The sequence below is a fragment of the Aethalodelphis obliquidens genome, unplaced genomic scaffold, assembly GCF_003676395.1.
Source record: "Aethalodelphis obliquidens isolate GAN/ISIS:26980383/991018 unplaced genomic scaffold, ASM367639v1 scaffold1, whole genome shotgun sequence".
NCBI classification, from domain to species: Eukaryota; Metazoa; Chordata; class Mammalia; order Artiodactyla; family Delphinidae; genus Aethalodelphis; species Aethalodelphis obliquidens.
In genome coordinates, this window is record NW_020837945.1 from 75,921,004 (window position 1) to 75,936,561 (window position 15,558).

The window sequence follows — 15,558 nt, forward strand, 5'->3', positions numbered from 1 at the left end:
TGAAGAGTCCCTTAGCATCTAGAGTTCATTAATACTGAGCTAGACCTAGAAACAAAAGCTTTGAGATTTGGATTAGTTTGTTTTAAAAAGTATAACTAATAAAATCTGTGCTAAATTTTTAGCTTTTTCAGATCTTTTTAACCTCGTCCTAGAAGGAAACCAGAACTTTTAGATTATCTTATAAATTTAATCAGAATCACTTTGATTCCTATACTTGGCAATGGTTAAACTCTGTCCTAATAATATTGAGACAAGGTCATAGGAAAGCCCATTGTTCAGCACACAGGACCATAAATTAGGATTTTTGTGTTGCCAGACAAGGAATATGCAGTAGTTTCATTTTTTCCCCTTACTTTCTCTAGTTACTTCATTTATCTGATTCCTCATTTTTTATTGAAAAATAATTCACATACCATAAAATTCATGTTTTTACACTATATGCTTCAATGGTTTTGTTCATATAGTTGTGCAGTCCAATCCCAGGACACTTTTGTCTCTCCAAAAAAGCCATCACTTCCCATTTACCCATCTCCTCAGCCCCTGGCAACCACTAATCTATGTTTTGTCTCTGGATTTGCCTGTTCTGGATATTTCATATACACTGGATCATGCAACATGTGGCCTTTTGTATCTGGCTTCTTCCACTTAGCATAATGTTTTTGAGGTTCATCTGTGTTGTCACGTGAATCAGTACTCCATCCTTTTTAATAGCTACCTAATATTTCATTGTATGGATATATCACATTTGTTCATCCATTCATCCATTGATAGATGTTTGAATTGTTTCCACATTATGAATAATGCTGCTATGAATATTTGTGTACAAGTTCACACGTGGAGATATATTTTCAATTCTCATATGTATGTACCTAGAAGTAGAATTGCTAGATCATATGGTAACTGTATGTTTAACCTTTTGTGGAATTGCCAAACTATGTCCCACAACTGCTGCATTATTTACATTTTTACTAGCTAGGTATGAGGATTGTAGTTTCTCTAAACCCTCAGCAACACTTTTTATTGTCCATCTTTTTTGATACGGCCATCATAGCAGATGTGAAATGGTACCACATAGTCAATTGTTTCTCTGGTTCTTAAGCCACTAAGTTTACTTAAAACTTAGAGTAACTAGAGAGTATTCTGTGACATCATATTTTTATTATCAATATAATTATTATTATTGAAATATTATTATTATTACTACTATTATTATTTTAATGGGTACAACCACCTTTCCATCTCCCGTCCCATATTTTTGGTCTCATTTTTTTGGGTCTATAACTTTTGAACCATTTAAAATCAACAGAGTCCTTTCAGCAGTTTCTTTATCCCTGAAGACCTTCATCTGTCTCCACAGATGCATCACTGTAGCTCCCTGGAAATGAAGCCAGGGGATTAGTCTGCAAGAATCACCTCCAAGGACATGGTTTCAACAGCTTTAGTCCCACATATTCCTCAATAACTTAACTCCAGGTGTAACTGCATTAAATCACTGGGGCCTTTCATTGAAAGGGTTACAAGGAAGAGATTCTTCTAGCACTTAGTGAAGACGGCAGTGACTATTGTGAATATGTTTGACATGTAGGATTCTTATTTACTTGTAGCTGAGAAGATGCTATCACATTTGTTTTTCTTCTGCTTTTCTTTGAAGGGGAGGAATTTCTTCTTTCCATGAAATACACTTTGTTCATTTGACATGTTAGGATTTGATTTTATTGTATTGATTATAAAATCTCATTGTAAGTCACTGAACAAGACTCAGGCAGAAAAGGTGAACTTGAGAGGCAGTGATTGTGAAGCAATAAATGTGAGTTCTGGCATTGATGCAGTAATTTTGCTGTTGTTGTTTAACTTTGTATTAATCATATAACCTTTTGGTTGTCTCACTTATCAAATGGTGAAGGTGAAGTAGAGGACTTTTAAGGTTCCTTCTTGAACTAAAACTCTCATATGTTTCACTGGAGATCATACAGTATAGTAGTAAAATTTTTCTACTACTTTTTCCTGATATTTTTACCTGAAATTTTAATTACTAAGTAAAAAAAAAAAATGTTTCAAAGAAATTAACAGGAAAGTTACTGACGTTAAACAAAGAGGTAGTATACTAGTGATTTTATGGAACAAGCTTTGAGTATTTCACAGATTTGTGAACATATATGATAGTCCCTTCAAAAATGTCTGCTGAGCCTGTGTGTGCTGTGATTGTGTTATATTTTGATTCCCAGGGTTACATTTTACATGCTAAGGGCCACAAAAATGCACAATGGCTATTCTCTTAAATTTAAAAAACATTAAACTGAGATCAGAGCGTGGACATGGGCACAGTCTTGAGTGATATTAACCGAAGAAATTATTCAAGCCTGACAGTTGTGTTCTGTGGAGTAAGGTTGTTTAGAAAGGAAATCTCGTTTCTTGATTTTGTATGATAAATCTTTAAACCAAATGCTAATAGAAATTATGTGCAATTATTTCTCATTTTTTCTTAACAGAGAACCTATATTTCAGGCTCACTGGATTTAAATATTTGCTGATTCATTATTAAATCCTTTCTCTCTTTTGTATCTTCTTTTTTTTTTTTTTTCCTGCAGGATGTTTTCACTCCAGAATGCAAATTTAAGGAATCTGTGTTTGAAAACTACTATGTGATCTATTCTTCCACACTGTACCGTCAGCAAGAATCAGGCCGAGCATGGTTTCTGGGACTCAATAAGGAAGGTCAAATTATGAAGGGGAACAGAGTGAAGAAAACCAAGCCCTCATCACATTTTGTACCAAAACCTATTGAAGGTACAAGACAAGCTTCTTTTCTTTAGACCCTGACCTGTGTGTTGATGCCAGTTCCACCCCTTTTCCTTTCACTCAGTAGATTGTTTGTCATACAACAGATCAGAACAAAGATTCAGAAAACACAATAGTACCTCTTCCTATCAAAAAATAAAATTCCATTAAAAATACTTGACACTTAGAAAACACTGCTTGAATATAGAGGCTAGCAAGTTCTTGAAAGTAGAAAAATAGTGGTAGTGACCATTTGGAATGTAATTTCCTTCTTTATTGAACACAATAATTTAATTTCTCAGGCTACACTCTTGAAAAAACCAATAGTACTATTATAATGCTTTAAAGTTTTTACAAGTCTTTTAGAAATATGTTTATATCCTAATTTCTACATCTTTGTGAACAAGTCTCATAATATAATGTATTAATTTTTATTTGTATTTTTTAAGGAAAGAAAATAATATTCAATTTACTGTGCTAATAAATATTACAGTTTTAAAATTTTATCCCTCTTAACTGAGCCTGTAACTTCCCCTCCCTTGATCATTTAATATAGTGTTCATTTATTTCAATTGATCAGTGGAATAAATAATTTCATGCTGAGGAAACCCATTTTTGGCAACTTGTTCCCTAAGCAGGATGAGAATCTCCCATTGAGGTAACCACATTTACTGTATTCAGTCAAGCTTTTTAATACAGGCTAAGAAAGCAGCAGTGGAGTGAACATTTACCAACATAACACTCTTCTCTAAAAGTCACATTATAATCACTTAAGACATTAGTTCAGCTTCCTCATCCAAAGAAATGAGAAAATTGAGGCAGTGCATTGCTATTCTGTGATTTAGCCAGGCTTACTGTCCGCTAAATATCTATAAGGTATGGTCAAGTCCACCAGTGTAGGGACACAGTGCCTGCTGCAGATTACCTATGACTGAAACAGTCAGCAAACATTTGTTAAATCAATACTATGTTCAAAGCACTGGGGGGAAATGTGACATTCAAAGTTCCTAGTCTTTCTCAAGCCTCCCCTCACACCCTGTGCTTTTAACCACACAAAACAGAACTTTCTTCTGTTCTACATTTTTACTACTTGTAATACATTTTTACTATTTTGAGCTTTATGTACTTTTTTTTTTTTTGCCCTTCTGTCCTCAAAATTTCCATTCATGTGCCTGGAGAATGCCTATCAGTCCTTGTAAAGAATTAATTCAAGAGTTAATACTTCTATGACGGCCTCCCTGACTTTCTTCAAGTAGAATTAAATATTCTGTCACCTTATTATTGTATCTTGTTCTCTCTTCTAGAAATTATCACATTGTATTAAATTCACCTATTTACCACTCTGTCTCTTCTTATCCATAATTAGATCACTTGTTAAATGACAGAATGTTTTATTTTTCTCATATCTCCTTGTATCTTGTACAATACCTGGCATATCATAGAGAGATATCCAATAATCATTGTCAATTGAATAAGTGAACAAGTGAATGAACAAATGAACACATAGGTAAGTATAAAGACAAAGAAGAACTATATTCTCCAGGAAACTTTATAATATTCTTGGAGATATGAAGTATGTTTACTAATGGCAGTAGTATAATGTAAAAAGTGATGGACTAAATGTTGCCGGAAATGATATTGGGATTTATAGAAAGAGCCAGCACTTCCACCAAAAGGAAGATATTGGAAAGTTGATACTGAAACATACCTTCAGGGCTAGGTCAGGTTCAGAACATTTGAGATGAGAGGTGGGGATTAGGTAGACAAAAACAGTCCAGGTGCAGAGTAAGTAAACTATTAAAACTATTGCACCATTTTTATTTGTGCATTTAAGTTGATTTTTTTGTTGTTGTAATAAAAGTAGTGCATGCTCATTAACAATTTTTGGAAAATTCAGGAGAGTATAAAGGAAAAGTAAAAAATCCTTGTGTTTTGTTTATTCCTTTTATGAATAATGCATTTCATACTAAATCCCTCCCCCCCCAAAAAAAAGAAGAAACACCTGTAACCTACCCTCCTGATCATGACTTCTGTCTGCATTTTGGCTAATCAAGCTTCTTGAGTCTGTATGATCATGTACATATTTCTAAGAGAAATGTATACAATTACCATGTTCCGAGTTTGAGAGCTGCCTTAATTCTTCATATTTGCTGCATTTGAGTACAAATGTGGGAAAAGAAAACCAGACATTCCTAGTTGTATATGTTAGAATTAGGTTTGGTTGTGTACAACACAAAACCCATGTTAAGAGCAGCTTAATCATACAAAGTTTTATTGTCTCACAAACCAAATCTAGAAACCTGCTGTCCAGGGCTGGTTCTGCGGCTCTGCAATTGTTAGCGACCTTGGCTATGTCCAGCTTTGAGTGCCACTCTCATTTTGTTTTTGTTTTTCAAATAGCTCTGCCTTTTTCCCAGTCCTGACGGCGATGTCATTTTGAATGTCAGGATTCCCAAAATTAAGCTCCGTCAGTGTGAGGATCTTTAAGTCATGCACTGGTTGCATGATAATAATAAAACCCACCAGCCCCTTTCCCTTCACAGCTTCACCCCCCATCCTGTGTTTAGAACATAGGCCGTGTTATAAGGGGTTGCAAGGGCATCTATTCAGACAGATGGATGGACTTGATATTTAAACCCATACCACGTACATTGCACATCAACTTTTACTTACCCTCCCCTGGAACTTAAGACAACAGTGCAGGCTTCACCATTCCCAGTTTTGTCCATTCAGAGCACTGTTCACACCACAGATAAGTAACTCCCCCAGATTTAATTGTCTGGATGGTGACCTCCCCCTTTAGCTTCAGATACACCAGCCAAATACTCTCTGACAAAGAACAAGAAACAATCTCTGCCTTTTCTCCTCCCTCCTCCTTCAAGGAGTTCATTGCTCAGCTCTTGCAAGTGGTTGGGTATTCAGAATCTAGTTCCTTCCCCCTGAAAAGAATATGTGCGCTTTCCAAGATTTAAGCTTCAAGAACTTAATCCTGGAGTGAGAAATACATTTCCAAAGTGAAATTAGTAAACATCAATTGCGAGCCATTGCTACAGAAATATTAAACTTGGACTAAAGGAACACCTAACCAGTTTCTACCAATTTATTTTCTAGTGGGAAGATAAGACTAACACAACATGCACATATACTCACACACCTTTAGGACAGTTACAGATTACCCTTTCTGTCTGTTAGAACTGTTTCTTCAAGCTGATAGAACCTAATTGAAGTCTCAGCAGTATATAATGTAGATCATTGGTTCCCAAACATCAGTATCAAAACCATCTGGAGTGCTTTTAAAAGCTACCAATTCTCAGATCAAATCTCCAAAGGATTCTGATTTTATTGTCCAAGTTATTTTGATGGCAACCAGGTTTGAGACTCAGTGTTCTAAACTGAATTTGCTGTTTCAGTGCTCATTTTGATCCATTCTGGCCGTAGGCCATTATTTAAATGTATTCAAATTAGTATGATCTATATATTGGACTAAGCCTAATCTAATATAGAGTAAATTGTCACTCTGACACCATGGAATTAAATATATTAAACACATTAATATATTTAATTACCTTTCCTACTGCTATTAGGATGGCTGTACTTTAGTGCTGGGTTAAATTACTATACAGAGTTAGTGGAGGTAATACCAACTATTGTACCACACTGATCACTAAGAAAGAGTTACTTGATAGTAATCAATTAGTCAAGGATAAACAGATGTCTAATTCTTCTAATAAAAATTTTACCAATGATTTGCTAAGTAATTTTGCAAAAATAATTTTTTACTTCAACCTAGGTAATCTCTGGAGATGCAACTGATTATAAATTCCATCTATTTCACAGGAATAATATGAAGATTGGCATTGTAAGAAAGTTGGATCTCTCAAATCTGTCAGATCAATGCAAAGAGCCTTTTTCATTTTCCCTTGGAAATTGGACATTGTGTTACTGTGTTATGTACTAGAGAAAGGCTGTGAGGCGTGGTATTGAATAAAGTATTAGAGACAATGAAAATTGAATTTGGAGGGAAAATAATAATTTCTTCAAAACCTTTGTACTAAAACACCAAAGAAGTGAATAAATCAGGAGTCCTGATTTTGTAAAACTCCTATCAGGAAGATACTAATGGCAAATTATTTTATTTATTTATTTTTGCGGTACGCGGGCCTCTCACTGTTGTGGCTTCTCCCGTTGCGGAGCACAGGCTCCGGACGCGCAGGCCCAGCGGCCATGGCTCACGAGACCAGCCGCTCCGCGGCATGTGGGATCCCCCCCGGACCGGGGCACGAACCCGTGTCCCCTGCATCGGCAGGCGGACTCTCAACCACTGTGCCACCAGGGAAGCCCTGCCAAATTACTTTGATGTTTTTATTTCAGTTAACTTGAAAGAGAACTAGATGGTTTGTTTTCCAAAATCCTCTTTTGGACCCAACCATACTAAAAGACAAAAACAGAAAGATGGAGTAAAAACATACTTTTGATGCTCTTGAATGTTTCTATTACAGAAAAGATAATAGCAGCATCTCTCTCTCCACCTTTTTTGAGTTTGGGATCTCTGCCAGCCTGTGACACCTTCTTTCCCCAAACCAGTTAACTCATTCAAAGCAGCTTTTTCCTGGCTTTGAATTTAGTCTTTAATAAAGCCCTCCTACCTCTCCCTGACATATTCTTCTTCTAGATCTATCTCTTGCACACAAATACTGCTTCTGATCTCTTTCTAAATGAAGATATAGATCTTTTTGTTCACAATGTCTCTTCACTCTTTATAATAAATATTTACGGCATACTGGGTGCATCCTTTTGACAATACGTTCTGAACCAGCACATAAAGTTCTGCTACAGTTCCAAAAGGGGTTCTATGTGACATTAATTAAGGTGTGAAATTGCTTCCTGTTAATTTCTCACACCCTTCCATGATCTGCTATTAAGACAATTAAATTTCTTTAATGGTCCATTAACTAACAGAGCAATCTAACCTTTCCACTTGGAGATTACAGAGGGCCAAGGAAAATTTGATTAAGTTGGTAGTAATAAAAGTATTAGTCATATTTCATTCTTCTTTGATGGAAACTGATAGAGCATGAAGGTTCTTTTTTTGTTTTGTTTTATTTTTTCAATTGACAAGGAAATTTAGTGATTTCTGAGATATACATTTTAAATAACTAGAATTATGACTTATAACACTATACCAGAACATGTAAGATTTTTAGAAATTTCATGTAATGTCTGAAACGTTTATATTAACATATTTCCATACAAATAACCCAAAGTTTAGTGTTAGTTGTTTTTGTTTGTTTGTTTTTATACTGCAGGTTCTTATTAGTCATCAATTTTATACACATCAGTCAATCCCATGTCAATCCCAATCGCCCAATTCATCACACCACCATCCCCACCCACCGCGGTTTTCACCCCTTGGTGTCCATACGTTTGTTCTCTACATCTGTGTCTCAACTAGCATGAAGGTTCTTTATAAAGTGTCATTTATGAGTTTTATTAGAAACTGGAGTTATCTTGCCTCCATCTGGAAAACAGAATCTGTCAGCAACAACTACAATTGCCCTCCACTCAAGTTTTCCATCTCTCAATTCCAGAGTACTGTTGACACTTAAAGATTTACACCTAGTTCTTCCATAACTATCAGAATTTTCAATTTTTAAATGATTTATAAGAATCCAGCAGTAATATAAAAGTAATCATTAGTAGCAGTTGTACTACTTTACATTTGGATGATTTGTTGTTATTTTCAACATTCTTCCTTAACAGGGGTATCATTTGATAGTCACTGACATTTGGAAGGATGCAGATTAAAATTTCCAATTTTAAACATGAGGAAACTGAGTTTAAGAGAGGTTACATAACTCACCCAGGTCCATTCAGCTAGAAAGAAGCAAAACTAAGACAAGAACTGTTACCGTTACCAAATACTGCTAGAGCGTCCAGCACGCTGGTGAATGAGAATGACCATTGGGATTGGAACATACGTTCAACAGCGACTTGACTGGAGTGATTTCAGTGAAGCAGTGGGCACTAAGTCTAATTGGAGTAGATTCAAGTTATAACAGGAGGTAAAGAAAAGAAGAAAATAATATTAAATGATACTTCTGAGGAGTCCTGTTACAAAAGGGTGGTAGAGAAATGGGGCCGAAGGTGGAGAGAAACATGGTGGTTGCATGGTGAGGTTTATTTGTTTAGAACTGTTACAACATATTTATAGACTGATGGGAGAGAAGTGAAAATTGGTATTATAGGAGAGAGGGTCACTGAATAACACTGACCAGCGGGGATGGGATCAAGGACACACATGGCAAGGGGAGGGCTAGATTTAAATAGAAACAGGAAGAGTTCATGCATTTTAACAAGCAGGGAGCCAGAACATGTATGAGCAGATGTGTGAGGGTTGGTAACTTTTGTGGTGGAGATATGAAAACTTTCTCTTCTGCATTTCTTTTCTAAGGGAAGTACAAAGCGTGGTAGTTTATTGATGAAAAGGAAGGAAGGGAGGGAAGAAAGGAGGGAAGGATAAAGGGAGAGGGAAAAAAAGAGAAGAAAAGACAAGAAGAGAAAAGAAAAGAAGGCAAGCCTATTACTGAGTCTGAGGAGGGTCTGAGGCAGTTTTCAAAGTTTGAGGACGGAAGAGAAGTATGGAATAGTCACTTGGGAAGAAAGAGAGAGGAAATTGGGTAGAAAAACGTAATAGGACTCCACGAACTGCTGAGCACCCCAGAGGTTTGGGGTCAAGACTTTGAGACCAAGCAATTAAGTGTTGTTTTTCTCCAAACTCTTTATTTAAACTATTTGGCTGTACCCTTAGGGCAGGAACCCTGCAGCTAATCACACATGAATTTGAATGCAGATTTTGCCTGTGTCAGTGCACTACTTTGAACAAACTACCCTTTTTGCTCTTCAGTTTCCTTTACTGTGAAAGAGGTCAATTAAAGTATCCACCTTTTAGGGTCATTTAAAATAAACTTACTGTATATAAAGTGCAGATGTTTAGTAAGTGCTCAGTTAATATTAGCTATGATTAAGAGGACAGTGGCTACTTAGAAGGAGAATACCCCGGGATGGTACCTGAAACCTGGTTTATTATTGTTGTTTGATTTATAAATAACAGCAACCCCTGAGATGTCACTTTTTCATACTTTTAAGAAAGGCATTATTTTAGTTTAAGTTTTCCAAGAGAAATTTATGATAACTAACATAAAACTGATTGTTGAACATTAAAAGTTGCAAACAGGGAATCTGAGTTATTATAATGGCAAGGGACGCCTGCCTATTCTGATAACTGCATTTGCAGCAGAGGTACCAGTGAAAGAATATAATGGAAAAATAATAAGTGGAAAGCCTGCCCTGGAAAGACCCATAACTAATCTTACAAAGAGAGGATGGATTTATTTTTAATAAGACTTCAAAGCCCAGTGATATGTATTTGGCCCTTTTCTTTTCTAATGGCACAATCTTGCATTTAAAAGTAAAGCAAAAAATAAGTTGAGCAAATACCATATATTATTACAAGGTTGGTAGCTTATGGTCTTGTTATGACCAAGGGTAGCATTTTATTTGATAACAGGACTGCAGGGCTTTCTATAGAAAAATGGACCACTGCATCTCAGGCAGCTGTGAAAATGACAGCCTTCACTACACCAAGTCACTAAGTGACTAGGGTCCATCATACGAGTGTGTTCCGTTCACATTAAAGGGATGAACTGGGGATTCCTAGCAGATGCTATGTCTTAAGGTAATACATAACACTGGCTGTGTTATTAGAAATCCGCGCTTGTCCTTGTGTCTGCAAATGAGGAAGAATATTCTCTCATGAAATCTCTACCTCATCTTATTCTGAAAGCTGGGATAAATCCCTCTGCTTCAATATACTATAAATCAAGAAAAGTCAAAACATGAATAAAAGGAAACATTCAGAAGAAAAAGAAGATGTGAAGGAAGAAGGGGGGAGGGGAAGAAGAGGAAGAAATGGAAACATATATCAGAATAGAGGAAAAATAGAAAACTGATTTGAAGAAAGAGATCTAAAGAGCCATACTGCAATACTTCCCTTTTCAGAGCATTATCTCCTTTTTACCATTTATCCAAAACTATTATGATACCACATATGTTAGAATAAGAAAAATATTTATCTCAAAAACATTCTGTGGGCTGAAAAAAAGAGCAAGTATACTTTTTCATACTTTAAAGAGGAAAGAGGGCAAGAAATAGGATCAGGACAACCCAGAAGAGCCAAATGAAAGAGATATAATGTTGTGAATCATGAAAGTATTGCATTATCAGGACACTGAACATTCTTGAAATTTGGATATTGAAACTTCGTTGGAAAGATAGTATAAAATTAAATCAGAAAGAAACACAGTTAGAAACCAGTTCCATACCAACAGCTGGCCATTAAATCATGCCCACTGAAAGTAAAGCCTGTATCACAAGTGGAGCCCACAAGGTCCTGAATGAGAAATAGTTATATCCCAAGTTTCCCTCACTGGATTGGTTTCCAGTTGTTAAATCTGCAGTGGCACTGAACCTGAGTTTCTGTGAAACAGGTGTGCGGAGCTGGGAGGACAAGAATGATAGGGAGTTGGATTTTTTGTTTGTTTTTTCACTTTATTCTCAATTTGGAAATGACTCCTCATCAAAATAACTAGAATATCAAACTTTGCTCTCATAGCTATAGTGCCCCAGAATGCATAAAACAGAGCACTTGGGAAGAAAATATTCAAGGATTTTTTAAAACTTCTAAAGCATTGACTAAAAACTCTATTTTCTAATGAAATAATAGCTTATAATAAAAGAAAGTGATGGAAAAGCCCCTACTTAAATACCATTTTAGTCCTTTGAACTACTGCAAACCAAGAGACTAGGGTTCTTTGCAATTACTAATAAGGAACTTATTAATGGGAAGAAAAAAATCTTGTATGGGACAGTAATAATTTGAGAAGCACAATTTAGGAGCTATAGAATTTATATAATTGTTGAAGATCAGAATCTCGACAGTTCCCTGGAAATGTTTCTTAAAGGTTTCTCAGAATTGCTTAGTAGTGTATGATTGGAAATTAATACCAGAACTCCAAATTTTACTGTACAGTATATAGGAGTCTCATTTGCGGGATTAGTAATTCTTGATTTATCATTTGTTGTTTGTTTAGTCGTCTTAAGTGCTAAGCTAAATTACGCTTCCCCCAAAACAAAAGGATAACCATTCTCAACATGTTAGTTAGCTTAACAAAGAGAGCCCCACTTTTCAATTGCAGTCAGAGTCATGGTGTTTGAAATGTGTTAGATGTTGAGTACAGTCATCCCTCAGTATTTGCAGGGGATTCGTTCCAGGAATCTCTGTGGATACTAAAATCTGCAGATGTTCAAGTCCCTTATATAAAATGGCATAGTATTTGCATATAACCTACACATCCTCCTGTATACTTTAAATCATCTCTAAATTATTTATAATACCTAATACAATGTAAATGCTATGTAAATAGTTGCCAGAGCAGGGCAAATTCAAATTCTGCTTTTTGGAACTTTCTGGAATTTTTTAATTGAATATTTTCCAACCTGCAGTTGGTTGACTCTGAGGATGTAGAACCCGCAGATACAGAAAGCCAACTGTACAGGAGATAAGCAGCTGGTCTCATACATCATGGCACCCAGCTAAGTTTGTTCCTAAGAAATTAGGACGGTGTTTGCAAGGCATCAGAACAACTCATAAAGGTTTGAAACGCTGCCAATGATTTCTTATGTAATCTAGGCAGTAAGATTCAGTTTGATTTTTCTTGACTACCCTGACTGGCTATGAATGTCATGTAAACATAGACATTTTTCTAGATAAAGAGATTGAATAAATAGATTTTTCCCTATACACTCATATACTTGATGGACATATTATTAACTGTTCATTCACTAACAAATCAAGTCTGATTGTATCAGGATCATGGCTTAAATCCTCTGGCCTGGATTCAGGAGGTCTGATTCAAGTTGGCCCTGTCACTCTCATCCCTCGCCACCTCTCAGTTTTACTCCATCCTTCAACTGGTCACTGTTTCTCTTATACAACCTGCACTTCATCCCTTCATCCTTATTTAGTAGCTCATCCATTTCTCTAAATCTTCTGCATCCTTCAAGGCTAAATCAACATCAAAGAACTATTTTATAAACTCATTTCCGTGAAACTCTGCTATGGCCCTTTCTACCCTGTGATTTGTGTGAACGCCTGTGCTCTCTTTCTTAGCCTTGAGCTCCTTGAGGGCAAGGAATCGAGAGCATTTCTTGCAGTCGCCGCAGAATCTAGCAGAGCGCCTTGTACAAAGTAATTTGTACCTGTTCATAAAATAACTGAACAAATTAATGCTGAAACAAATTCATCTCTGGATATTAGTCGGCAAAAGAGTAAGTGGAATTTGAGGAAAGAAAGAAATGAAAAGACAGTAATAGAATCAAAATGATACAATATTATTAACAGTTAAGCCAAGTTAAAAGGGCCAATAAATGTTTTGTGAACCAGTTCATTCCATCAAAGAAATCTGAGATACTCTGTCTCTCCTAAGTTTGCCTATGGAGGTCAGGTCCAGTCAGTTCAGGAAGTTTCCTCAACTCCCCCTCCCCATCATATAGTAATTGATAGCTTTGACTCTAATCAAGACACTTCTTTTCCAGAGAACAGCAAACTTCTAAGACAGCACTGTGTAACAGAAATATAATACAAGCTACATATGTAATTTAAACTTTTCTGGTAATCATATTTAAAAAATAAAAACAAACATATGAAATAAATTTTAATAATGTATTCAACCCAGTATATTCAAAATGTCATTTCAATATATAATCAATATGAAGCATTATTACTGAGATATTTAATTTTTGTGTGGTCTTTGAAATTCAGTATTTATTTTATACTTCTAGCACATCTGAATTAGGACCAGCCACATTTTAAGTGCTCAATGATCACATATGGCAAAATGGATACTGTATTAGGTAGCACAGTCCTAGGATGTTCTCATCAGATTTTCCTATCCTCTCACCAACCCTGTACCCTCAGTATATCTCAATTCTCTCTTTCACAGAACAGTCCTAAGACTAATATTGTTGACTGTTGGGGAATTTTTGGCTCTTCCCATGCAAACAGGACATCTCTGGCTTTAATAGTCACTTCTTTGTTTACAGCTTACACTCAGGGTGTTTGTTTCTGTGTGTGTGATTTTTTTTAAATTATTTATAATTGTTAATTATGTTGTATAAAATATACACAACATAAAATTTACCATTTAAGCCAATTTAACAGTACATTTCTCAGTCCATCTACAAATGACCCAATTTTGTTCCTTTTTATGGCTGAGCAATATTCCATTGTTTATATGTACCACATCTTCTTTATCCATTCATCTGTTGATGGACATATAGGTTGTTTCCATGTCCTGGCTATTGTAAATAATGCTGCAATGATGGACCTAGAGTCTGTCATACAGAGTGAAGTAAGTCAGAAAGAGAAAAACAAATATTTAGATTAAGACATATATGTGGAATTTAGAAAAATGGTACAGGTGAACCTATTTGCAGGGTAGGAATAGAAATGCAAGCATAGAGAACGTATGTGTGGGCACAGTAGGGGAAGGGGAGAGTGGGATAAATTGGGAGAATAGGTTTTACATTAATACACTACCATATGTAAAACAGATAGCTAGTGGGAACCTGCGGTATAGCACAGGGAGCTCAGCTCGGTCCTCTGTGATGACCTAGATGGGTGGGATGGGGGGGAGGTCCAAGAGGAAGATGATATATGTATACTTATAGCTGATTCACTTCATTGTTCAGCAGAAACTAACACAACATTGTAAAGCAATTATACTCCAATAAAAAAATAAAGAACTGCGATCTAAAAAACAAATTCTTGAGAATGTAGACAAAAGGGCAGAGGAGATAGAAAATATCACAGAGTCCAAGATATACAGAAGAAGGAGTGAGAAGATATAATACTTATCTAATTGGAATCCCAAAGGGAGAAACAATTATACTCCAATTAAGAAAAAAAGAAAGAGTACATTTCAGTGCCATTAAATACATTCCTGTGTTGTGCAGCCATTACCACCATCCATCCCCAAAACTTTTACATCTTCCCCAACTGAAATGCTGCATCCATTAAGTATTTACTCCCATCCTCCCTTCCCTCAGTGTCCACCAGCAACCACCATTCTACTTTCTGTCTCTATTAATTACTACTCTAGGTATCTCACATAAATGGAATCATAAAATATTTGTCCTTTTATGCCTAGCTTATTTCACATAGCCTTAGTTCCTCAAGGTTCATCCATGTTTGTGTCAGGACTTTGTTCTTTTTTAAGGTTGAACAATATTTCGTTGTATGTATATAACACATTTTGTGTATCTGTTCATTTGTTCAACCAACCAAATGTGCTCCACCTTTTGGCTATTGTAAGTAATGTTTCCTTGAACACGGGTGTACAAATACCTGTTCACATCCCTGCTTTTTTTTCTCTTGGGTATATATCCAGAGGTGGAATTTCTGGATTATATGGTAATTCTATGCTTGATTTTTTGAGGAACTCACCATATTGTTTTTCACAGTGGCTGTCCATTTTAAATTCCTGCCAGCAAGGTACAATGGTTCTAGTTTCTCCACCTACTTGCCAACACTTGTTATTTAATTATTTGTTTTTATAATAGGCACCCTGAATTTATTTTCATTACCATTTTTGGATGACATTAGGAACATTTGGTAGAGGTGAAGCCAACCTGGATCTACATTAATATACAGAAATAACTTAA

The 15,558-nt window shown here is 35.9% G+C and overlaps 1 protein-coding gene across 2 annotated transcripts in view; it reads left to right on the forward strand.

Annotated features, from left to right (window-relative positions):
* Nucleotides 1-15,558, forward strand: part of FGF12 (fibroblast growth factor 12) — a 563,726-nt gene that overhangs the window by 542,293 nt on the left and 5,875 nt on the right. For both annotated transcript variants that reach the window (XM_027108756.1, XM_027108766.1), the window contains one exon: nucleotides 2,589-2,787. In XM_027108756.1, coding sequence (XP_026964557.1) covers nucleotides 2,589-2,787 — 199 coding nt within the window. The remainder of the gene's footprint in view (nucleotides 1-2,588; nucleotides 2,788-15,558) is intronic.